General features: G+C 45.8%; 1 protein-coding gene across 1 annotated transcript in view; it reads left to right on the forward strand.

Annotated features, from left to right (window-relative positions):
• KIF18A (kinesin family member 18A) overlaps window positions 1–24,236 on the forward strand; it is a 137,476-nt gene extending 113,240 nt beyond the window's left edge. Inside the window, exons 14-17 of the mRNA XM_050955287.1 lie at window positions 3,701–4,181; window positions 4,913–5,017; window positions 20,124–20,233; window positions 23,288–24,236. Of these exons, the coding sequence (XP_050811244.1) occupies window positions 3,701–4,181; window positions 4,913–5,017; window positions 20,124–20,233; window positions 23,288–23,427 (836 nt within the window). The 3' untranslated portion in view covers window positions 23,428–24,236. The remainder of the gene's footprint in view (window positions 1–3,700; window positions 4,182–4,912; window positions 5,018–20,123; window positions 20,234–23,287) is intronic.
• Window positions 24,237–24,651: the final 415 nt, after the last annotated feature.

A 24,651-nucleotide genomic window follows, 5' to 3' on the forward strand; every position in this document is an offset into this window, starting at 1 on the left:
GCAAGAATTTTTAATGAATCGGTAAACTCAGGGGTTCTACCGTATGACTGGAGAATTGCTAACATAGTTCCTATTTTTAAGAAAGGGGAAAAAAGTGATCCGAATAACTATAGGCCTGTTAGTTTGACATCTGTAGTATGTAAGGTCTTGGAAAAAATTTTGAAGGAGGAAGTAGTTAAGGACATTGAGGTCAATGGTAATTGGGACAAATTACAACATGGTTTTACTAAAGGTAGATCTTGCCAAACCAACCTGATCTCCTTCTTTGAGAAAATAACAGATTATTTAGACAAAGGAAAGGCAGTAGATCTAATTTACCTCGATTTCAGTAAGGCATTTGACACGGTTCCACATGGGGAATTATTAGTTAAATTGGAAAAGATGGGGATCAATATGAAAATTGAAAGGTGGATAAGGAACTGGTAAAAGGAAAGACAACAACGGGTCGTACTGAAGGGTGAACTGTCAGGCTGGAAGGAGGTTACTAGTGGAGTTCCTCAGGGATCAGTTTTGGGACCAATCTTATTTAACCTTTTTATTACTGACCTTGGCACAAAAAGCGGGAATGTGCTAATAAAGTTTGCGGATGACACAAAGCTGGGAGGTATTGCTAACACAGAGAAGGACTGGGATATCATACAGGAAGATATGGATGACCTTGTAAACTGGAGTAATAGTAATAGGATGAAATTTAATAGTGAAAAGTGCAAGGTCATGCATTTAGGGATTAATAACAAGAATTTTAGTTATAAATTGGGGACACATCAGTTGGAAGTAACAGAGGAGGAGAAGGACCTTGGAGTATTGGTTGATCACAGGATGACTATGAGCCGCCAATGTGATATGGCCATTAAAAAAGCCTAATGCATCAGGCGAGGTATTTCCAGCAAAGATAAGGAGGTGTTAGTACCGTTATATAAGGCACTGGTGAGACCTCATCTGGAATAGTGTGTGCAGGTCTGGTCTCCCATGTTTAAGAAGGATGAATTCAAACTGGAACAGGTTCAGAGACGGGCTACTAGGATGATCCGAGGCATGGAAAACCTGTCCTATGAAAGGAGACTCAAAGAGCTTGGCTTGTTTAGCATAACCAAAAGAAGGCTGAGGGAGGATATGCTAGCTCTTTATAAATACATCAGAGGGATTAATATTAGGGAGGGAGAGGAATTATTTAAGCTTAGTACCAATGTGGAAACAAGAACAAATGGGTATAAACTGGACACTAGGAAGTTTAGACTCGAAATTAGATGAAGGTTTCTAACCATTAGAGGAGTGAAGTTCTGGAACAGCCTTCCAAGGGGAGTAGTGGGGGCAAAAGACATATCTGGCTTTAAGACTAAGCTTGATAAGTTTATGGAAGGGATAGTATGATGGGATAGCCCAATTTTGGCAATTGATCTTTGATTATCAGCAGGTAAGTATGCCCAGTGGTCTGTGATGGGATGTTATATGGGATGGGATCTGAGTTACTGCAGAGAATTCTTTCCTGGGTGCTGGCCGGTGAGTCTTGCCCACATGCCCAGGGTTTAACTGATCACCATATATGAGGTCGGGAAGGAATTTTCCTCCGGGGCAGATTGGCAGAGGCCCTGGAGGTTTTTCGCCTTCCTCTGCAGCGTGGGGCATGGGTCACTTGCTGGAGGATTCTCTGCAGCTTGAGGTCTTCAAACCACAATTTGAAGACTTCAATAACTCAGACATAAGTTAGAGGTTTGTTATAGAAGTGGATGGGTAGGATTCTGTGGCCTGCTTTTTGCAGGAGGTCAGACTAGATGATCATAATGGTCCCTTCTGACCTTAAAGTCTATGAGTCTATCCCAGCCAGAGCTTTGTCAAGCCGGGCCTTGAAAACCTCTAAGGATGGAGATTCCACCACTTCACTAGGTAACTCATTGCAGTGCTTCATCACCCTCCTAGTGAAATAATGTTTCCTGATATCCAACCTAGACCACCCCCACTGATTTAAGTTGGTGTTGGTCCTGCTTTGAGCAGGGGATAGGACTAGATGACCTCCTGAGGTCTCTTCCAACCCTAATATTCTGTGATTCTATGATTGTTTTTCTATTAACATTTCACTACTGTCCTCCCCTTTACTGCACAGAAAAGGTATTGTGGTTAAGCTTTAGTTACAAACTAAAATTAGCAAATAATAAACTATCTGCTGTCTGGTCTTATAGTTTGTATATACTGTAATTTTGTGGCAAAAATGAGTTGTTATATTATTTTTTTATTAACTTTCTATTCTTCAAACATTTTTCGAGCTATTAAAAGCTCTAGGGTAATCTCTGTGGGAGAAGACTTAAGTTAAGGAATGTTTCTGGTTGATAAACTCAAAATTCACTTCTAAAATTGCATTCAGTTTTTTCTGTCAAAAGTTTTGTCATCAGTCTTCCTGAATGAGTACTGCAGCTTAACATTTTCAGGTTATTTCCTGAGCAAGCTACTAACTACTTAACTGATCATAAGAATTAAGCAAACAGAGTAGAGGTAAAGTGTGATTCTGAGACTGCAAACTGAAGTGAAGCCAGTCCATAGTAGGTGTAATTTTAAGCATACCAAAGTTTACTTCATCAGTTTAAAAGTTAAAATTAAAGTAAAATATAGGAACATTTCACTTTTATGACTGGCCTCTGCTAGCTTCGATTTGTAACTTGAGAATTGTTTTACTTAAATTATAAACTATCCACTCACCACTAACCCAGCTATTTCAACAATGGTATATATCTTACACTGATTCTCCTTTGCTAAAAACTTCAGCAAAAGTAGCATCTTCCCTCTTTTCTCCCCTCAGTTGTTTTTGTTTATCTGTTAGTTTTAAATCAAGCCATAATACTTTAGTCATTCCACTTACTGAGGGAGTAAATAAAGTATTCTCTATTGGGTGTGATCATGGATGTCTACTTTATTGCTTCCTTTGACATTTTAAAGATTTTCAGAAAACATTTAACTTTTTTAATTGTTCCACTTTTATTGGAAATGGGGTTGTTGTTAGAAGAGTGACAATATCCAATGTAACATTCCTACTCTTCTTCTCTCTTCTTATTAGCTCCAAGGTTTCTTCCCTTCTCATCCGCTTCTCTACTCCCTCCACTTGTTGTAACAATCCTCTCTCCTTCCACCTCATGACCACACCTGCCCCACAGTGTGCAATACTTACTAGAAGTAAGCCAAACTGGCAATGGCTACATTGTGGGGGCTAGGTGCTCTTTTTTTTAAAGAAAAATAATAACTTATGACTTAAAACCTTCAGGAACAACTAAGATGTACAATAGCTAACCTGATCTTACTTGCATTATCTTTATGCTCCATTCCGTGGTCACTGTCTTCTTTCTATTTTTTTGTCACACTGGTCTGGACTGTGTTGTTTCAACTTAGATTGTAAACTCTTTAGGAAAGAGATCTGTGTACATGTGTGTGCAGCACCTTGCACAACAGAGCCCAAATTTTGCAATACAGGTAACTACCATAATAGAAATAATTGTATTATTTCCCTTAAATACAAATGTGTTCATTTAACAGAAATTATTTCTAATAGCTTTTTCTTGCATACAAGTTTACTTTTTTTGGCAGAGAAAGGAGGAAAGAAGGGCAAAGAAATGAAACCAGCTACACTAGTTTGGATTGTGGGTGAGTGGGAAAGCAGTGCTCTAATGAACAGAGTTTTGGTAAACTGCTAACTAGTCTTCGCTGTATTGAACAGGTACACCTTCAGAAGCAGTCAAGAAAAATGTGCAACATGTAAGCGAACGTGCAGTCCCTCCACAAAAGAGAACAAGGCGGAAGCTCATGAACTCTCCAGCAACAGCACAAAGTCCTGAAGCTTCTGAACAGTCTAGCCTTAGTTGCCTGGAGGATTCCCTCAGCAAGGAGGTCCGTCCTATTGTGTACACACCTGAAGTTTGCAGAAAATCTATGCCAATCTTTTGTACACAGACTGTGGTAAAGCAACCATTACAAGTGGCAAGCTTTCCCAAAGTTAACAATTGTAATGTAGACATTCATTTTCCTTTGAAAGAAGAGTGTGACATGGACTTCACACATAACGTGATACCAGAGTATGAACAGACAGACATGAACTCAACAGTGACTCTGTACGAAGGTACAAGTAACACAAATGACCCTTCTGCTGACTTGTCTGAAAAGGAGTCACACCTGTGCAGCAACAGCAATGTTTTACAAAGGTAGTTCTGTGCATGAGCAGAATTCCTCATTCTTTTTCTATTCCTCTTTTCCTACATGTTTTGTTTTATATTGCTTCTTTTCATGCAGTTAATATGTTTTAGTTATACTGTTTTCTATTTTTCTAGTAAACTTAAATAACTAATGGTGTGATTTTTTTTTTCTAAATGTTCTCGGCATTGGTCATTGAGGTCAATAGTAAAATTTCCATTTACTTCAGTGGGAGGAGAGTCAAGCCAACACTTAGCATTTTTGAAACTCCTATCCTGTTTTAATAACTTAATTTGCAGTTTGTTTTTAATGTGTTATTAAATGTTATAGTCATTTTGGATGTATTTTGCTACCTAATATACTAGAGATGAGGTAGAGGGCACCTACTAGGAGTCAGGAAAACTGAGATTTAGAGAAGTTAAGAATTGTTCCTATCTGTAAAATGGGGAAGTACTAATCCTCCTTCAAAAGCACTTTGTAGTCCCCTGATGAAAACTGCCATATATATATGTTAACTACTAATATTGTAGTACCGTATTTTGGCTTTCAGAAGGAAAGTTATAAAGTATGTCCTTACCTTAAAAAAAGATATAACTGTTTTATGGAATAAGTTCATTTTATTACCAATACTGTGTTTTTCAGTTGAAAAACACTTACTTGGCTTAAAGTGAAAAAATAACTCTTTTCACACAGGATAGATAGGGTTTTCGTAATTTAAATTAGTATCTTATTTTAATTTCAGACTTGGTCTTCCATCATTGCTGAATAGAAATCCTGGTCCAATACATGAGCAGCCATCATATATGGCAATGACTTCTGCTGCTGAGAGAAAAAGAAAGTTATTAAGGTAATTTTAAAAACAGCGTCTGTTCTACCGTCATTCAAATGAGCTTTTACGTACTGCTTTCATTTTCATCACAATTCTCATGCTGTAACATTTTCCCATATGTGAAAAAGTTTTTATCAAGTCACTGGTATTCAGAAATATGAGAAATAATTCAGACCCACAGTGGCTTTGACAATTCAGATTTAAGTATAAACCTTCCCAGGTTATGTAGAATCTGTTTTTAAGGGACTTTTTATATGAACTATTTTTTAGTTTTAGTAGAATAATACAGACTAACATTGCATTTTCCATAACCGTCCTACACTGTTTGTGGGAAAATTACTTCTGATTTAGAAGGGGAAATTGCATCATCAGTCTGAAAATCAAATCAAATTACTATCTGAAAATGTTGTGCCTACTGTTACAAAAAAATCTGAAGATTACCAAAACTGAAAGAGAGAAGAAATGTTTTTCATGCATTTGATATCACTTTGTGTGTGTTATCAATTTCACTGTTTTGTTAGTTACAATTTCTGTCTCAACCATTATAACTTCACTCTCATGAACTGCGCTACTTAGATCCTGAAAGAAGATGTTCACTAATAATAGCAGCAGCAAAGCTGAAACTGGAAGCTCAGCAATCAGGCTTCTTCGAGTGCTTGCTCATATCCATTCCAGTTAGGTGTGCGTGTGCCGCGTGCACGTTCGTCGGAAGATTTTTACCCTAGCAACACTCGGTGGGTCAGCTAGGCGCCCCCTGGAGTGGCGCCGCCATGGCGCCGGATACATACCCCTGCCAACCCAACCGCCCCTCAGTTCCTTCTTACCACCCGTGTCGGTCGTTGGAACAGTGGAGTGCGGTTTCACTGACTTCTACCTTCCTAGCTACTCGTAGTTCTCTAGTTATTTTGTTGTGTATATAGTTAGTTATAGTTAATTTCTTTTGTTCACAGTTAGTGTATAGTTAAGAGGGGTTCGGGGATTAGCTCCTTCCCCGCACCCGGTGCTGGGGCCCATGCCCAGTTCACCGGGTTTCAAACCGCGCTCGGCCTGTCATAACCCGATGCCGACAGGAGATCCACACGACTCCTGCCTTAAGTGCCTCGAGGAATCGCACCGGCAGATAAATGTCACATTTGCAAGGCTTTTAAGCTGAGAACAAAAAAGGAGCGGGACTTTTGGCTAAAGCAGCTCCTCATAGAGGCTGCTCTTATCCCTATGCCTTCAGCACCGAGCGCTGGTCAATAGGCGGGCAGAAGCACCTCCTCGCCACTGGTCCGTGCCGGTACTGCCAAGGCCTCTCGGCACAGGCCATCACCGGCACCGAAGTTGACTCGGCACCGCTCCTTCTCCCCGAGGTCGAGAAAGCCTAAGACTCCTGCTGCTTCCGTGCCACCTGCAGTGCAGCCAGAGAGCTTGTCTAAGTCGGATTGCCCGGCACCGACGACGTCAGCACTGTCGATTCCGGTCCCACGAGGGCCGTCGAGTCCGGTGCCTGACAGCTCCCCGGCACGCGCCGTGGTTGAGCTTACTATTCCCTTCACGTCGGAGACATTCTCAATGGCGAAGGATCTGATTGTCATGACAGAGTTGACGCTGCCTCAACCCCCGGCACAGCCGGTGCGAGTAATACAGTCTATCGGCAAGCCTGCCTTGTTACGGCCATCCTCTATCGGCACAGCAGAGCGGCACCGTTCATGATCACAGTCCCGCAGACACTCCAGGTCCTGTCGGCGCTCCCAACGCCGCACGCAGTTCCGGTACTGTTCTCCTCCTCGATACCGGTCGCACTCGCGGCACCGGTCGGTATCCCGTTCGCCGGCCCGCTACTCTCGGCACCGTTCCAGCTCCCGGCACTGCTCCAGGCACCGTGACTCCCATAGCCGTTCCTGACATAGAGCCTCGAGATGTCAGTCGACCTCCCGGCACCGCTCCGGTCGCAGGTCCCGATCTCATTCCCGGTACCGGTACGCCTCCCCGGTACCGGTCCCCGGTGCCAAGTAGGGCAAGGTCCGCTAGAGACAGAGACTCTGCCCAGGGCTTTTCAGCACATCCATGGCCATCCAGGCATGCATCAGTGTCATCCCATGCGGACAGCTCTTATGCTCAGGACCGTGATTCTGATGTGCCCACCAGAGTCTTCCAAGAGACCCAGGCCTAGGACCAAGGACCCCATCAGTGGTCTTTCTGGACACCTTGGGTGTACCACCAGGCCCAAGACATAACAGTAGTTCCGTCCCACTCTGTCTCATCATAGCACCGAGTGCCAGGGGCGACAATTAGCCGTCCCCCTCCGACTGCTGCGGAGGAAGCCCCAGTCCACCCACCGGACTCCCAGGTTCCTCTGGAGCAGGAGATCGCCCAAGAGCAATGGGACACCCAGGACCCATTCGTCGCCAGCATCTCCTCTTCCTCTTCTCTAGATGAGGCGATGGCAGGAACATCTTCCTTGGGCCCTTCTCCAATCGACCTTAGAGCCCATCAGGACCTCCTAAGGAGGGTAGCACTCAATATGAACCTCCAGGTGGAGGAGGTCCCGGAGGTAGAGGACCCGGTAGTGGACATTCTATCGGCGGATGCCCCCACTACAGTGGCCCTACCATTTATTCGGACCATCCAAGCGAATGCCGATACTATATGGCAGTCCCCAGCCTTTATCCCTCGTGCAGCCAGGGGAGTCGAGCGTAAATATATGGTGCCCTCTAAGAGGTACGAGTACTTGTATGTCCATGCTCCTCCCTGCTCACTACTCGTCCAGTCCGTTAATGAGAGGGAACACCATGGCTAGCAGGCACCAGCCCTGAAATCAAAGGAGGCTAGGCGAATGGACCTACTCGGCCGCAAGGTGTACTCAGCAGGGGCCCTACAGCTCCGGGTGGCAAATCAACAAGCCTTGCTTAGCCGCTATAATTATAACACCTGGGCGGCGGTGTGTAAGTTTACGGAGCTTCTCCCTCAAAACTCCGCCAAGAGTATGCTACCCTCTTGGAGGAAGGGAAAAAGGTGGCCAGAACTTCCCTCCAGGCCTCGTTGGATGCAGCAGACTCTGCAGCCAGGACTCTGGCCTCGGGTGTTGCCATGAGGCGCATCTCATGGCTTCAGGTTTCAAACCTCCCACCAGAGCAGCAGTATACCATTCAGGACTTACCATTTGATGGTAAAAGCCTCTTCTCGGAAAAGACTGACCCCAGGCTGCAAAGCCTGAAGGACAACAGGGTCATAATGCGCTCTCTTGGCATGCATACACCGGTGACCCAACGCTGGCCTTTCCGTCCCCAACCTCACCGCCCATACTCTGTGCCTAGACAAAGACAGGACTTTAGCAGACAGCGCAGACGAGGTGGTCGCAGACAACCGTCTCTCCTACTTCCTCCTGGCGTGGTCCCAGTTAACTTCAGATTGCTGGGTCCTACGCACGGTGGAGTATGGGTACCACCTCCAATTTATTTCAGCCCCGCCCTCCAACACTGTCCCTCTTCAGGGACCCCTCTCACGAGCAATTCCTCTTACAAGAGGTGCAGATGCTCCTCGCCGTAGGAGCTATAAAGGTGGTACCGATGGACAAAAGGGGCAAGGGGTTTTACTCCCGTTATTTTCTAATCCCCAAATCGAAGGGAGGTCTCAGACCTATCCTAGACCTACGAGGACTTAACCAATTTATGATAAGGTTGAAGTTCCACATGGTATCCCTGGGGACCATGATCCTGTCCTTGGATCCTGGAGACTGGTATGCCGCCCTCGCTATGAAGGACGCGTACTTTCACATCGCCATCTTTCCTCCACACAGGAGATACCTCTGCTTTGTAGCCAACCGTCAGCACTTCCAGTTTACAGTCCTGCCGTTTGGCCTTTCTGCAGCCCCAAGGGTGTTTACAAAGTGTATGGCCATAGTCGCTACCTACTTCCGCCAACGTCGGATACACGTTTTTCCATATCTGGACGATTGGCTCATCTGAGACACACGTCACTCAGCATGTGGGCATCATCAAAGACCTATTGTCATGTCTAGGCCTGATGATCAATAGAGAAAAATCCACTTTGATTCCCACACAGAGGTTAGACTTCATAGGAGCTATCTTGGACTCCAATCTAGCCACAGCCTGCTTACCACAGCCGTGGTTTCAGACGATGGCAACAATCATCCGAGGTCTACAGAATTTCCCGACGGCCTCGGCTCGCACCTGTCTCGGTCTCCTGGGTCACATGGCTTCCTGCACGTTGGTAACCAAACACGCCAGGCTCTGCCTCCGTCCTCTCTGTTTGGCTCAGCTTGGTATACCGCCCGGGCAGGGACCCAATAGGCACAATAGTCACCATTCCCCCGAGCACCCTAGGCTCCCTAGAATGGTGGCTAACTCTCTCCTTGGTGTGTGCAGGGATGCCGTTCCATCTGCCCCAACCCTCAATGTCCCTGATGACAGATGCGTCATCTCTCGGCTGGGGTGCTCACCTCGGTCACCTTCATACTCAAGACCTTTGGTCTTCTCAGGAGCTGGCATTACACATAAGTGTCTGAGAACTGAGAGCAGTCCGCCTGGCATGCCAGGCGTTCCAACAACAGTTGCGAGCCGTTGTGTCTCAGTGTTTACAAACAACACAACGGCCATGTACTACATAAACAAACAGGGAGGGACACGGTCCTCCTCCCTTTGTCAGGAGGCCATCTAATTCTGGGACTTTTGCATAGCCCACTCGATAGATCTGGTAGCGTCCTTTCTCCCAGGCATTCGGAACACCCTGGTGGATCGACTCAGCAGGTCTTTCCTGTCTCACAAGTGGTCGATCTGCCCGGACGTTATGCATTCTGTTTTCCAGAAGTGGGCATTTCCCCACATAGACCTGTTCGCTTCCTGCGAGAACAGGAAATGCCAGATGTTCTGCTCCTTCCAAGGTCTCTCCCCGGGATCGATCTCGGACGCTTTCCTGATGCCATGGAAGAGCCAGCTCCATTATGCCTTCCCACCGTTCCTGCTGATTCACAAGGTCCTGCTGAAACTCCGCAGGGATAGAGCGCGCATCATCATGATCACTCTAGCGTGGCCCAGGCAGCACTGGTAACCACGTTGCTCTACCTGTCGATAGCCAACCCAATTACCCTGCCACTGCACCCAGACCTCATAACTCAGGACCACGGCAGGCTTCGCCACCCAGACCTGCAGGCTCTTCACCTCACAGCGTGGCTGCTGCATGGCTAAACCAGTCAGAGTTACGTTGCTCTGAATCAGTACAACATGTTCTCCTGGGTAGCAGGAAACCTTCCACCTGGTCAACGCACCTGATCAAGTGGAAGCGTTTCTCCTGCTGGTGCGGTACGCTTTATCTTACTCCCACTGAGGTCTCGATCCCCTCTATTTTGGACTACCTCTGGTCTCTCAAACAGCAGAGCCTAGCAGTATCATCACTGAGGGTACACTTGGCAGTCATCTCTACCTTCCACCTAGGCGAAGGTGGTCGTTCCACGTTCTCACACTGTATGGTTTCGAGGTTCCTCAAGGGCTTGGAGCGCTTATACCCTCAAGTACACCACCCAGCCCCGACCTGGGACCTCAACCTGGTTTTAACCAGACTTATATCTCCCCCATTCAAGCCATTAGAAACCTGCTCGCTACTATACCTGTCTTGGAAGACAGCTTTCCTTGTAGCCATTACATCAGCCAGACGAGTCTCCGAGCTTAGGGCTCTTACTGTGGATCCGCCGTACACTGTGTTCCACAAAGACAAGGTGCAGTTGCGACCACACCCGGCTTTCCTCCCTAAGGTGGCTTCAGCCTTTCATGTTAACCAGGACATCTTTCTCCCGGTCTTCTTCCTGAAGCCACACTCAATGCAATGAGAGCAACAATTGCACTCCCTGGACATCAGTAGAGTGCTTGTATTTTATACTGAGCGGACAAAACTGTTTCGTAAAACGCCCCAACTCTTTGTCACGGTAGCAGACCGAATGAAAGGCCTACCTGTTTCCTCTCAGAGGATCATCTTGGGTGACAGCATGCATCCGCATTTGTTATGATTTGGCTCATATTTCCCCAAGCCACATCACTGCGCATTCTACCAGGGCTCAGGCTTCATCTGTCGCTTTCCTGGCTCTTGTACCTATCCAGGAGATATGTCGTGCAGCTACCTGGTCCTTGGTCCACACCTTTGCTTCGCATTATGCTCTGGTTCAACAGTCAAGAGATGATGCAGCCTTTGGCGCAGCAGTTTTGCATTCTGCCACATCTCACTCCGACCCTACCGCCTAGGTAAGGCTTGGGAATCACCGAACTGGAATGGATATGAGCAAGCACTCGAAGAAGAAAAGACGGTTACTCACCTTTGTAACTGTTGTTCTTCGAGATGTGTTGCTCATATTCATTCCAAACCCGCCCTCCTTCCCCACTGTCGGAGTAGCCGCCAAGAAGGAACTGAGGGGCGGTTGGGCAGGGGTATGTATCCGGCGCCATGGTGGCACCACTCCAGGGGGCGCCCAGCCAACCCACCGAGTGTTACTAGGGTAAAAATCTTCCGACGAACGTGCACACGGCGCGTGCACACCTAACTGGAATGGATATGAGCAACACATCTCGAAGAACAACAGTTACAAAGGTGAGTAACCGTCTTTTCTATGCAAGGGAAGGGCATGACGGATAAAGGGTGGCCTGTAAAAAATCACTTCTGAATGAACATGAGGGCAGTAGAAATATCCCTTTAACACCACACAAGTTTTTAAGAGTTTTTTTTATTTCAGGAGATGCTATTCAAAGGTCCTTTAGCAGAAAATTTCGTTTTTAATTAAAAACAAAAAAATAGAATCCCTTTAACTAAGTTGCAGTTATAGATTGGCATTGGTTGATGCAGTCAGTAATACATTCCAGCATAAGTTATTTTTTAATTTAGGAATCAAGGCTGTATCCATAAAATGCTTCTGGATAAGTCATGAATCCTGATATCAGGTTTCAAGTTTGGTTTTTTTGGTTGTTTATAGCTGTAGATAGATAGATATATAAAATATACACACACACACACACACACACACACACACACACACACACACACACACACACACACACAATTAAGGTTGCATTTCTCACTCAGATATGCTTTGATATATATGAGTGAGAAATGCAACCCTAATTTTATGAGTGTAATCATTTTTTAAAAAACCCAACAAATCTTCAGTTATTCCTAATTTAGCAAAGGTACCGGTTTCAGAAATGCAGCACAGGCTGTGTCACTGTTCTGGTACCTTTTTCAAAACAAGTCTATTCTTCCTGGAATGAATGAGTGTATTGAACTTCCAAGAAGTGAAGAAGCTCCATGCTCGTGCTTTGGTTGACATCAATTTAAATGTAAAAAGAAGTGTTTTGTTTTGTTGCTTTCTGGGCTGGGAGAGGTATCTTTTGTGTTTCCACGTATTCTCAAATAATTATGAGTTGAGCTAAACAATCCAGATGCCTGTGACATTTTGTCAAAGCAGTGCACAGCATTCTAAGGAAAAATAACTACATTTCTCAGAGAACATGAAACGCCTCAGTTAAGTTTGCTACAAAATCACTCACTAATTCCTAAGGTTAAGAGGTTAATCCTAGAAATGTACATAATTACCTTTTTTGTTTCTGAGACTTTCTTTTGCCTGATTAGACGCAAATATTATGTAACAGGAGAAACTCTTCTAAAATTGAAGCATTCCAATGTCTTCCGTTTGAACCGTTAAAGTCATACAGCCTTATTGCCTCTCCAAAACAGTTGCTTCACTATCCCCACCCCCACTTCATACACACTTTTTTTCCTGCTTTCCAAACCAGGATAACTTTAGAGGAAACCTCAGGACTTGCTCACTCAGTAGTACTCTCTTCTTTCTCCCTAAAATTGTGCTGTCTGACCACAAATGACACACTAATTCCTAAAAGCAGATGAGACACATTTCACCCTCTCTTATCTATCTATGGGTGGGGGAGAGAGAGAAGGGAACCATATTCTTGTTTATGGAGAAGGAAGAGAGATAGCATTCCTTATATTTTCCTCCTCTTCCCCCCCCCCCCCGCATGCCCTCTCTGCACCAAATATATCCCTCCCAATCCAGCATTGAAGTACAAAGTCTAAATCTCAACCATCCTTCCCCTCTACCCCCCACCCCCCACACACACACACACTAAACATAGTAACCAGTAACCCTAGTTCCCAGGTCAGTGACTGGAAGCCAGTCATTAGTAACATGGGGAACAAGGAGGATGGGTCCCTTGCTAAAGGCTACTCACATGCCCCCACTGAGTGTGGATCATCTTCCCAGGAGCCAGGCTTCAGAGATAAAGGGGCCCCAGCAGTAACAGGAAGCTGGTCCTAGCCTTAATCAGTTTTCCTGTTTCCTGTGTATTTGAGTAGAACACAAGCTTTTTAACAAAACAGTCTTTAAAGTATGAAGGATAGTGCTATCTATCTGTTAGAGAAACAAGAAAACATGTAGAAATGTAGGTGTGGTTTATATTTTAAAACTTACTCTCTCTTGATTTCAAAGTTGTCTTCCACAATCAGGTCATGAAGGGTGGGTGGGACAATAGTGGTAGGAGTGTGGTGTCACTGACAACTTCATGTTCATTGTAGTTCATTGTCATGTTTTAATTCCATTAGTTGAAATACTATAAAATACTAGTTCTTCTTCGAGTGGTTGTTCACGTCCATTGAAAGTAGATGTGTGCGCACCGCGTGCACGCCAGCCAGAAGAGTTTCCCCTAGCAGCGCCAATAGGGTTGGCCCTGGCGCCCCCTGGAGTGGCGCCACTATGGCACCCTATAAAGGGGCCCGCCGACCCTCCACCCCCTCATTTCCTTCTTACCTCCGGTGACGGCTAGCTGGAACTTCGCTTGCTGATAGCAAGTTTGGCAGTGTCCATAAACCTTGCGTATATAGTTCATGTATAGAGTTAGTTAATCTAGATTAGTTGTACATAGTTCTTTGCTGTTGGGGGTTCCCCCCACCACCTACTGGTCGCCCCGCCGGTGCATGGCCAGGTCTCCTGGGTTTAAACTCTGCAAGAACTGCGGAAAGTTCATGCCAAAGAGTGACGCGCACTCCGCTTGTCTGTGGTGCCTCGGGGAGACCCACCAAAGGGACCAGTGCCCTATTTGCAGGGGCTTCCATCCCAAAATTCTCAAAGACAAAGCACAAAGACTTAGACTTCTTCTGATGGAGGCTGCCTTGCAGCCGCCTTCGGATCCAAAGCTGGCCAACGCGGTGCCCAGCACGTCATCGTCGGTGCGGAGCACCCCGGCACTGGCATCAGGACTTAGGTCCCAGCCCAAATCCTCTAAAACCCGGCACCGAAGGGAGTCGGGTCATAAAAAGTTGGCCTCAGTGCGGCACCGCTTGCCCTCCCCGGTGCTTGCTAAAAAGAAGAGGTCGGTGAGGGAGCGATCGCCCCGCCAGGACCTCCACAGGCCGACGCCGTCCGCTGGTACAAGTGGACAGGCTGGGCTACCGCCCCCGGCTGTTCCGTCGACTCCTGCACCGGAGAGAAGGAGGTCGAGTCCAGAGTGCCCATCATCCCCAGGCCTTAGCAGAGACGTGCGTCCCCCCTCAACGCTGGAGGCATTCTAGGCCGCCTCAGACCTGCTGAGACTCCTGGTTCCAGCCTTCCTGCATCGTGGCAGGGAGTTGCCGACCATAGCTCATCCCCCAGTACAGTCTAGGGGCAAGCCGGCCATGCTGTCGCCTCCCTCTCCGTTCCGCACCACCCAGGCCGCACCAGACCAGAGAGACAGCTCCCCTCCTCCGCGCCACTCCCTGGCGATGACCACTCCCCCCAGGTCCTCTTAGTCAGAGACCTCAGACTCAGAGTCAGACTCCTATTGCTCCGGCCGATCGTGGAGCAGATGAACCGACTTCAGGGGTGAGCCACCAGCGGCACCCACCACAGTGGCAGCAGCAATGGCAACCGCCCTCTCAGTGGCCGTTTTGGACCCCCTGGGCCTACTACCAGTCGATGGGCCAGGCATTTGGTCCTCGCCCCAGGTTGGCCTCGGTCTCCTTGGCATCAATGGCCCCGGCGCAGTTGCCTCCTCCACTGGCACCGTCGCCAGGCAGGGGTGTGCCTCATCTGAGTTCAGCACCCCGTAGCCAGGCATCGGCACCGGCGGCGACCACGGTTCGTGCTCAGCAAGTGCCGCCAGACTCGCCAAGCTGTTCATTGGCAACCCCGGCACCGTGTGCCACCGGACCCCGAGGGGCTGGAAGCGCCGGAAGATAGGCCAATCCAAGTGATTTCCTCCTCTTCTTCCCCGAATGAGGCGGTCATGGGCACGGCCACGGCACCGGCCCTGGAAGACACAAGGATCCTTCAGCAACTGCTCAGGCGAGCAGCTCAGAGCCTCACAATCCAGGCTGAGGAAATTGAGGTGGAAGTAGATCCGGTTGTGGACATCCTGGCTCCATCGGGACCATCCAGGGTGGCCCTACCGTTGATCAAGACCATAGAGGACACGTCCCGCACCTTATGGCAAATGCCAGCCTCGTTGGTCCCTACTGCCAAGAAAACAGAGAGGCGTTATTTTGTGCTCTTGATGGGGCATGAGCATTTGTACACCCACCCTTCCCCGGACTCCCTGGTGGTAGACGTGGCCAACCAAAGGGAGCGTCAAGGGTTTCAAGGGTCAACGCCAAAGAGCAAGACGCCAAAAGGCTTGACCTCTTTGGTAGAAAGGTGTAGTCCACAGCAGGCCTTCAACTACGAATAGCCAACCAACAGGCTGTCGTAAGCCGATATGGTCATAACACATGTTTGACCATGTCGAAGTTTGCCGAGCTCCTTCCCCAGGACTCGAGGGCAGAGTTTTCAGCCTTGGTGGAAGAGGGAAAGCTAATCTCCCGAGTCTCCCTTCAGGCTGCCCTAGATGCAGCGGGCTCAGCCTCACACTCCATGGCAACAGGTCTGGTCATGAGGCAGGGAGCCTGGCTCCAGGTCTCAGGCCTCCCCTATGAGGTCCAGCAGACTATCCAGGACCTCCCTTTCGAAGGACGGACGCTGTTTTCGGACAAAACAGATAAGCGTCTGCATAGTCTAAAGGACTCGAGGGCTACGCTTCGCTTGCTGGGCCTGCATACCCCGGCAACCCAACGTAGGCAGTTTAGGCCACAAGCGGCCCCACGCCCTTACCAGCCTCAGAATCGTCCAGAGGTTGGGTGCAGATGGGGTAGGAACGGGCGGAGGCGCCGCCAGGACCACCCTCTGGCCAGGCATCTGGCCAACCGGACCATCGTCAGGTCCTAGGCCCCCTATTTGATGGTATGGTCGAGGACGGCCTACCGATCAGGACTCCAGATCCTTCTTTCCCTACCTTTGGGTCACGTCTGTCCCCCTTCTATCATGCCTGGTCCCAAATCACATCAGACAGTTGGGTGCCTCGCACGGTAGAGAGGGGATATTCTATCCAGTTCTTCTCCCTCCTGTCCCATCAGCCCCCCTCCCCGTCCCTCTTCAGGGACCCCCTCACGAGCAACTTCTAATTTAGGAAGTGCGGTCCCTCCTCACAGCGGAGGTGGTGAAGGAAGTTTCTCAGGAGCTCAGGGGCAGAGGCTTCTACTCCCGGTATTTTCTAATACCGAAGGCAAAAGGGGGCCTCAGACCCATCCTGGACTTGCAGCGGCTGAATAAGTTTGTGATAAAGCTCAGGTTCCACATGGTCTCCCTGTCTTCGATCATTCCCTCCTTGGATCCAGGTGATTGGTATGCCGCCCTCGACTTAAAGGACACATACTTGCATATTGCCATAATCCCCCAACACCGTCGGTACCTCAGGTTTGTCGTGGCCAACGCCCATCTGCAGTTCACGGTGCTCCCGTTCGGCCTATTGGCGGTACTCAGGGTCTTCACAAAGTTCATGGCGGTCGTGGCGGCCTTTCTGCGCAAACGGGGTATCCAGGTATTCCTCTACTTGGACGATTGGCTTATAAAGGGCCGCTCCAAGGAGCAGGTGGAAGCTCAGGTGCTTTTCATCAGGCAGACCTTCCTCCAGCTCAGCCTTCTCTTAATCGAGGCCAAGTCCACCCTGTCTCCTACCCAAAGGATAGAATTTATAGGGGCGGTTCTGGACTCAACACACGCCAGAGCATATCTTCCGGAGTCCAGGTTCCGGTCCATGTCAGAGATCATTCTCGGTCTGCACCGTGCCCCGACCACCATGGCAAGAAACTGCCTCAAGCTGTTGAGCCACATGGCAGCGTGCACCTATGTGGTGAGCCATGCCAGACTCCGGCTCCACCCACTACAATCCTGGCTAGCGACGGTATACCGCCCGGCCAGGATCCCCTGGACTCAGTGGTGACTCTTCCCCAGGTGGTGCTGAGCTCACTCTAATAGTGGCTCGACCCACAGAAGGTGTGCTTGGGTGTTCCCTTCACCACCCCTCAACCCTCCCTCTCCCTGAGACAGATGCCTCGGATCGGGGATGGGGAGCGCACTTGGGGGATCTCAGGACACAGGGCTTGTGGTCGCAGGAGGACCTCAAGTTACATATCAACGTCAGGGAGCCGAGAGCTGTTCTCCTGGCTTGTCTTACCCTCCAGTCCCACCTGGCTTGCAGATGTGTCTCAGTCCTCACGGACAACACGTCAGCGGTCCTTCTATATCAACAAACGGGGGTGCACGCTCCTCTCCCCTGGGCAGGGAAGCCCTCGCACTGTGGGACTTTTATGTTCAGAATGCTACCCACCTGACGGGAACAGAACGGCCTGGCGGACACTCTCAGCCGCTCTTTCCGGGGCCACGAGTGGTCCCTTCGTCGGGACGTAGTGCGCTCAATCTTCCGGTTCTGGGGTCATCCTCAGTTAGACCTGTTTGCTTCAAAGGAAAACAGGAAGTGTCGGCGGTTTTGCTCCCTCCGGGGCCACAGCCCGGGGTCTCTGTTGGACACCTTCCTCCTGTCGTGGAAGGAAGGGCTGCTCTACGCCTTTCCTCCATTTCCCTTGATACACTGGGGAATTCTCGAGATTCGCAGGGATCACGCCCATGTAATCCTGATAGCACCAGCGTAGCCGCACCAACATTGGTACACGTCGCTTCTGCACATCTCCACCCGAGCACCCCGATGCTGCCCCTGCTGCCAGACCTGATCACGCAGGACCAGGGTTGCCTCCGCCACCCGAACTTGCAATCTCTCCACCTCACAGCCTCGTTGCTCCATGGTTGAACCCGATGGAGATGCAATGTTCCCAACAGGTCAGGCAAGTGCTGCTTGGTAACAGAAAACCCTCGACCAGGGCCACTGCCTGGCCAAATGGAAACGCTTCTCCATCTGGTCTGGTCAGCGAGGGCAGGAACCATTGCGGGCCCCGATTCCCATTATCTTAGACTATCTGCTCCACCTGAGACAGTTGGGCCTTTCCCTCTCCTCGTTTCGAGTTCACTTAGCGGCCATCTTGGCTTTCCACCCAGGAGAAGGGGGCACCTCTGTGTTCGCAAACCCACTGATTAGTCGTTTCCTTAAGGGCATGGACTGGCTATTCCTGCATGTCCGTCGTCCAGCTCCTACCTGGGACCTAAATCTGGTCCTCTCTGCCCTCACAGTTCCTCCCTTTGAGCCTCTGGCTTCATGCTCTCTGCTGTACTTGTCATACAAGGTCGCTTTTCTTGTAGTGATCACCTCGGCCAGGAGGGTATCAGAGCTCAGGGCACTGACATCTGAACCCCCATACACTGTCTTCTGTAAGGACAAGGTCCAACTTAGACCTCACCCGGCTTTCCTTTCCAAGGTCGTCTCCCAATTCCACATGAGACAAGATATCTTCCTACCAATATTTTATCCAAAGCCACACTCTTCCGGTAAGGAGCGGAGGCTGCATTCCCTGGATGTCCGCAGGGCCCTAGCCTTTTATGTTGAACGGACAAAGCCATTTAGACGGTCGACCCAGCTCTTCATCGCGGTGGCAGATAAAATGAAGGGGCTCCCAGTCTCCTCTCAGAGGATCTCTTCATGGATCGCAGCCTGCATACGAGAGTGCTATCGTATAGCCAAACCCCCTATTCCTCCGATTACGGCCCACTCTACCAGGGCACAGGTGTCCTCCACGGCATTCCTGGCTCTGATCCCGACTCAGGAGATTTGTAGAGCTGCCACGTGTTCCTCCATTCACACGTTCACATCACACTATGCCATCACCCACCAGGCTAGGGATGATGCCGCCTTCGGTCGTGCAGTGCTTCAGTTGGAAGTGACCTCTGACCCCACCACCTAAGGTTAGGCTTGTGACTTTTGAATGGACATGAACAACCACTCGAAGAAGAAAAAACGGTTACCCACCTTTTAGTAACTGTTGTTCTTTGAGATGTGTTGTTGATATCCATTCCAATAGCCACCCTCCTGCCTGTCTGTCGGAGTGCCGGCAAGAAGGAACTGAGGGGGTGGAGGGTCGGCGTGCCCCTTTATAGGGCACCATAGTGGCGCCACTCCAAGGGGGACCAGGGCCGACCCTACGGGCGCTGTTAGGGGAAAATCTTCCGGCTGGTGTGCACGCGGCACGCGCATACCTACTTTGAATGGACATGATACATCTCGAAGAACAACAGTTACTAAAAGGTAGGTAACCGTTTTTTTTTCTTTTAGTAAACTATCAACTTCAACCACCTTCTTAAAGCTTAGCTGTGAAATAATTGTCTCCCTCCACCCATCCACCTCCACTATACGGAGGCAGAGGGAGAATTATTGTAGTAACTAAAAAATTGACTGAAGCAATATACACAGCTTGACCCTTTCAAGAACTTTTTATACGTTACATCTGTTTTTTGTTTAGTACGTTTTATGTTCTTAATTGTGACCATCCAATTAGCATCCTCGTTGCTTCCCAAATATCAATGGAATTTTGGACTACATTGTTTCATGAAATGATATGCTTTGTTTTTTTTTATTTTCACAATTAATACATTCCTACAAGATTGTACTACAAAGCTTTAAAAGAAAACTGTTTGAAATGAAATCTGAAGACAGCCACCAGAAAGAAAATTGAGTTTATTCTGTTGCATTTTTTTAGTAAGACTCAATAATACTAGGTGATACTGTCTAATATATTTTCAGACTGCATGTCCTGAAATACCAAGGTACAGTGAGTGGGTTTAACATCTCTTCACTAAAAGTAAATTTTATTTGTCTTTTTTTCCAAGTTCTGTGCCAAACAGTGGATTAAATAGCCTGCAAAATCCTGTGTCCGCAAAGCGTATTCGACAGGATATCTTGTTAAGTCATAAACCTTTAAGAGCGCCCAAAAAAGCAGGTAAGTGCCAAAACTATAACTTATTATATTAAACTGGAATTTGTGGCCATGGCTGGTTGTTTAGGGGGTCCAAGATTAAATTTAGACATTTACAGTTTCTCATTTTCATGGTTTGCTGCTGTGATCAGTCAGCTAAGCTGTTGCTGAATATGGTATGTCCATTCATTTAAAACACAAACACAGAAAAAAAAAAAAACAACGACCCAACTTGGAATAGGTTTAGTCAATTATTGGGTCTTGATTAAACATGGTCCCAGCATTCCAAGTTTATAACAACTTTAAATGATAAAAACATAATCTTTACAGGTACTTTAATGATTTTAATCACTCTAAAAACGTACTCTTCACTAGTAGCAGGTTTGATCTGGCACAGTCCCATTGACAAGCATCAAACTTAAGTGCCTACTATGGAATTTCCATATCTGCTTGAGAAATAAATTAATCTATTAAGCATTTTGCCAAACCTTTCTTGAATGCTTGCTTCATCTTTTAACACAGCATGATTACTTTTCCAACAAGAGATTTATTAGGTACATTTTTTATACCATTTGGGAAAACGCAGCAGTGAAGTTGAGAAGATGAAATTTGCAAGCAATATTTAAGGATTCTTTAGTCTCTAACAAATTGTTTACAATACTGTGGGTGGTGTCCCAAAACATTCTGTAAAAGGTGATCATAATAGTGGCTTGCAAGAAACTTCTGTCTGAGGTGTAGAAAACTTTTTGTTGTAACAAATTCTATTACTGATTAAAAATGTATGAAGAGCATTTGTCCCACAATTTTCCTAAAATGCGTGGCTTTCTTAGTTCTAATTTAACATTTAGTCTCTATGTTCTCAGAGTGCCCACTGTAGATACTAATGTATTTTATATGATTGTTAGTCTCTTGGCATTGAACAGTGTGTTACACAAGGGTTAATCCAAAGTAATCTGTTGCAAAAATTTGCCTCAAATTTAATGATTTTTTACTTGTGCTTCTAAATTTACTAAAACATCCAAAGCTAAGTCTATTTTATATTAGAAAGAACTGTCCAGGTTCATATATTCTAACTGTCCTCCTTCCCACTGAGAAAATATCCCTTGAACCTTTTTGCCTTGAAAGAACAGCTGCTGAAAGCAAGATTTAAAAGTCAAACTGTGACATCTTAATAATTGTAAAAGTAAATTATCTTCCCTAATCTCATTCTCCCCAGCCAGTGTTTCACACACATTTCTCTGTTAACTGGTCCCTTTGTCACCTCAGCTCACTCTTGATTTTACACCTTTTAGACTCCTATTTACTCTTGGTCGCAATCTCCAAATGAATTTTTACTAAGTACCTTCACTCTCATCTTTCCAAAAACTTGTGAAGGCCACCTGTTCCATGAAAAATTCCGCATAGAGCAACCATAACTAAAGCTGATCAGAACATTTTTGACTAAATGTTCTTTAATAAAATGTGTTGCTTTTTCAAAGCCAAAATGTAGTTATTTTCATGAAGTTTTCTACATAAGGTTTCTGAGGTTCAGGGTAGACACTCTGGTCACTTCCAAAGACTTTTTTTTTTTTAATCCAAACACAGACATATTGACATAACTGTGTTTCAAAAAAAAAATGTTCAACGGATTTGGTTTTCCTTCCACAAATTTCAAAAGTTGTCAAGAAATGGAATTTTTACTCTCTGGACAGCTCTTAACCATAATCCCACACGGTATACTCTGTAATATCTTGCATAATGCTGTACATTTTTGTCAGGACTTCAGTTTCATTTTTATTTGTGGAAAGCAACCTCACGCCAGGATTACTATCCTCTTTCATTTGGAGAGGGAATCAGTATTTTAGATGTGATGTATTGTTCCTTTCTTTAACAGTGCATACAGAACTTAAACAAAAAAAAGCTGAATGCTTTCTGTAACTTTATGTATGGGAAGAGATTATATGGAAAACTCTGTGCTAGATTGTGGACTACATCAGAACTAAATTCAGCACAGCTCAGGAATGGGAAGGATGCAAAAATCACTTAAAAGCTATGCCTTCCCTCCTCTACCATTCTTGGTCATTCCCAATGCTGGCAAAATCCTCTTGTACAATTTAGAGTAGGTTGAAGGCTGCTCTACATTTTACTCTGCTGACTTTTGCTCTAAGGCATGCTCTGGTCACATACCCTTTCCCACAGACAAAACCTAGCAATAGTATAGTTGCAATAGTATACTGTAGGTTTTTTTGAAAGTTTATAGTAGACAGACGTGCTTCTGTACTTTTGTGTACAGTGCTGTCTCCATGTTACTTATTTCTACCCAGTGTTGGGAAATAAGGGATACCAACACCAATTTCTGTAACCGTATTGTTAAGGAATCATGTATTTGTGTACCTAGTTTAATACTGCAAAATATCAGACATGCCAAAAAGATTTTTTTTAAAAGAAAAGGGATAAACACAAATTAGTTTGCCTACCTTTCAGGTAGTTAGTAACACATGCTTCAGATATGACATGTACTTAAATACCATGTCACAGAGGGGCAAGAAGAAAGAGTTCTGCTTTTACCATAGTAGCAGTTTTGTTTCCAAAAAGCCATGCTTCCAGGGAAAGAATGAGGTGGTGCTCAATAGCTAACAGTAAATTCTATTATTTTTTTATTATTATTTATTTATTTATTTATTTATTTTTCAAAATTGAGTTAGGGAAATTTGTCACCCTACTCAAATTTGTACGTAATTAGGCATACTGGAGAATAAAATGTAAAAAATATAACTACATGTTATGTATACATTATGTAGTTCCTTTCAATAAGGCACAAAGTTAAGTGGATTCCTATACCTCTTTATTGGTCGTGTTTCTGTATCTTCCACTACAAACTTCTCAGCGCAAATTATCGTCTCACCTAAGAGAACTGCCTTTTTTTTTTAATAATGAAAGCTAGACTCTGATAAATGTAGAAAAAGCTGTAGAATCCACACACAGTCCCACATTAGTGGATTCAGGTTGCCCCCAACATGAAACAAAATAAAGAAATAATGCTCATACTTTTTGAAAGAGGTTTTGTTTTTTTTAACATGACATCTATTTCTTCATTAGGAATTGGAACAAGAAGCCGGAAACAAGAACCAAATATGCAAAGAAACCTTGTTAGAAGTCTTTCTGAAGGAAATGTAACATTGGGTCTGAAATCAAGAACATCAGCAAATCTTTTAATTCGTGTTTCTAAGAAAAAGTAAGATTTAGATGTGATGCTCATCATTTCAGGCAGGATTGAAAGCATTCAAGTCAAGGATGGACTTCGATTTTTCCCTGCTGCAGTATTTCTTGTCTGAGACTTGTCAGCCCATGTCTGCCACAGTAATGCATGATTCTAGAATGACCACTTACCTTTCCAATGAGGATTTCATTGAAATACATCTTTACAATTTAAATTTTACAAAACTTTTTAATAGACACCCATTCTAGCTTCCCATAAACACATACAAACTTTTACTACTGTGTTTTAGCATGAGAATAGAAACAAGTCATTGGGTTTGGAGGTGAGGGATGACAATTGTGATGTCCACTTATTTCATGGTGCTGTTTCTATAACCCGTGCAAGCATAATAAGAAGTTACTGCCTTGCAGTACTCAAACTCTTCAGGAACCAGTGGTGTCGGCTTTTTTAATGTCACTTACAAATTCTCAGTCTTTATTGTGATACACCAAATGTTTAGGTAATTAGAACATTTTGTTTGTTGTTTTGATGTTTTCACTGAAATTTTTTACTATTAAACTTTTGTTTTTCATTTACAAATAAATGAACCAGCCCCTTATATTAATATATCCATGCTTTAGGCATTGGGATGTCAATTTTGTTCTAAAATATAAATGTGGTGATGTAGGGTGATAGCACCAACATGGTACCAGGAGACAGGAAAAGAGTTTACTAGAAATTTTAAAAAATGGTAGCTGTAATATTTTGAGCTCAGACTTTTAACCTGACAATTTTTAATCTGTTGTTTAACCTAATTGCTTGAAAAATTTAAATGTAAATGCTCCTCTGTATTTTGATGTTTTATAGTTTTCAAAACTCTAATTTTATTGTAAATAGGTGAATTATGTTAATTGTTCTGAATAAAGTTTTTATAACTGTAAACAAAGAGTAATAATGTTCTGTGAATTTAGGAAAAAAATGAGCTGCTTCTGTGGCTGCCTCTTCTAACCGAAAGACTATCTGAATTAACACTGGTTTTACAGGTAGTGATCTAATAACTCTAGTTTGTGCTGGAAATTTTGTCATATGTCTTTAATCAGGTTGTCTTTGTGTGCTAATAATTATTTAATATTTAAATTTCACTAGTGTCCAGGGGCTCCAATCATGATCATGATGACCCCATTATGATGGGCCTCTACAAACAAGGGGGAGACTCTGACCTATTGGGATGGCCTATTGACATCAGAGAGGGTTCTGCTATTGA

This window comes from Gopherus flavomarginatus, chromosome 5 (assembly GCF_025201925.1).
Source record: "Gopherus flavomarginatus isolate rGopFla2 chromosome 5, rGopFla2.mat.asm, whole genome shotgun sequence".
Lineage (NCBI taxonomy): Eukaryota > Metazoa > Chordata > Testudines > Testudinidae > Gopherus > Gopherus flavomarginatus.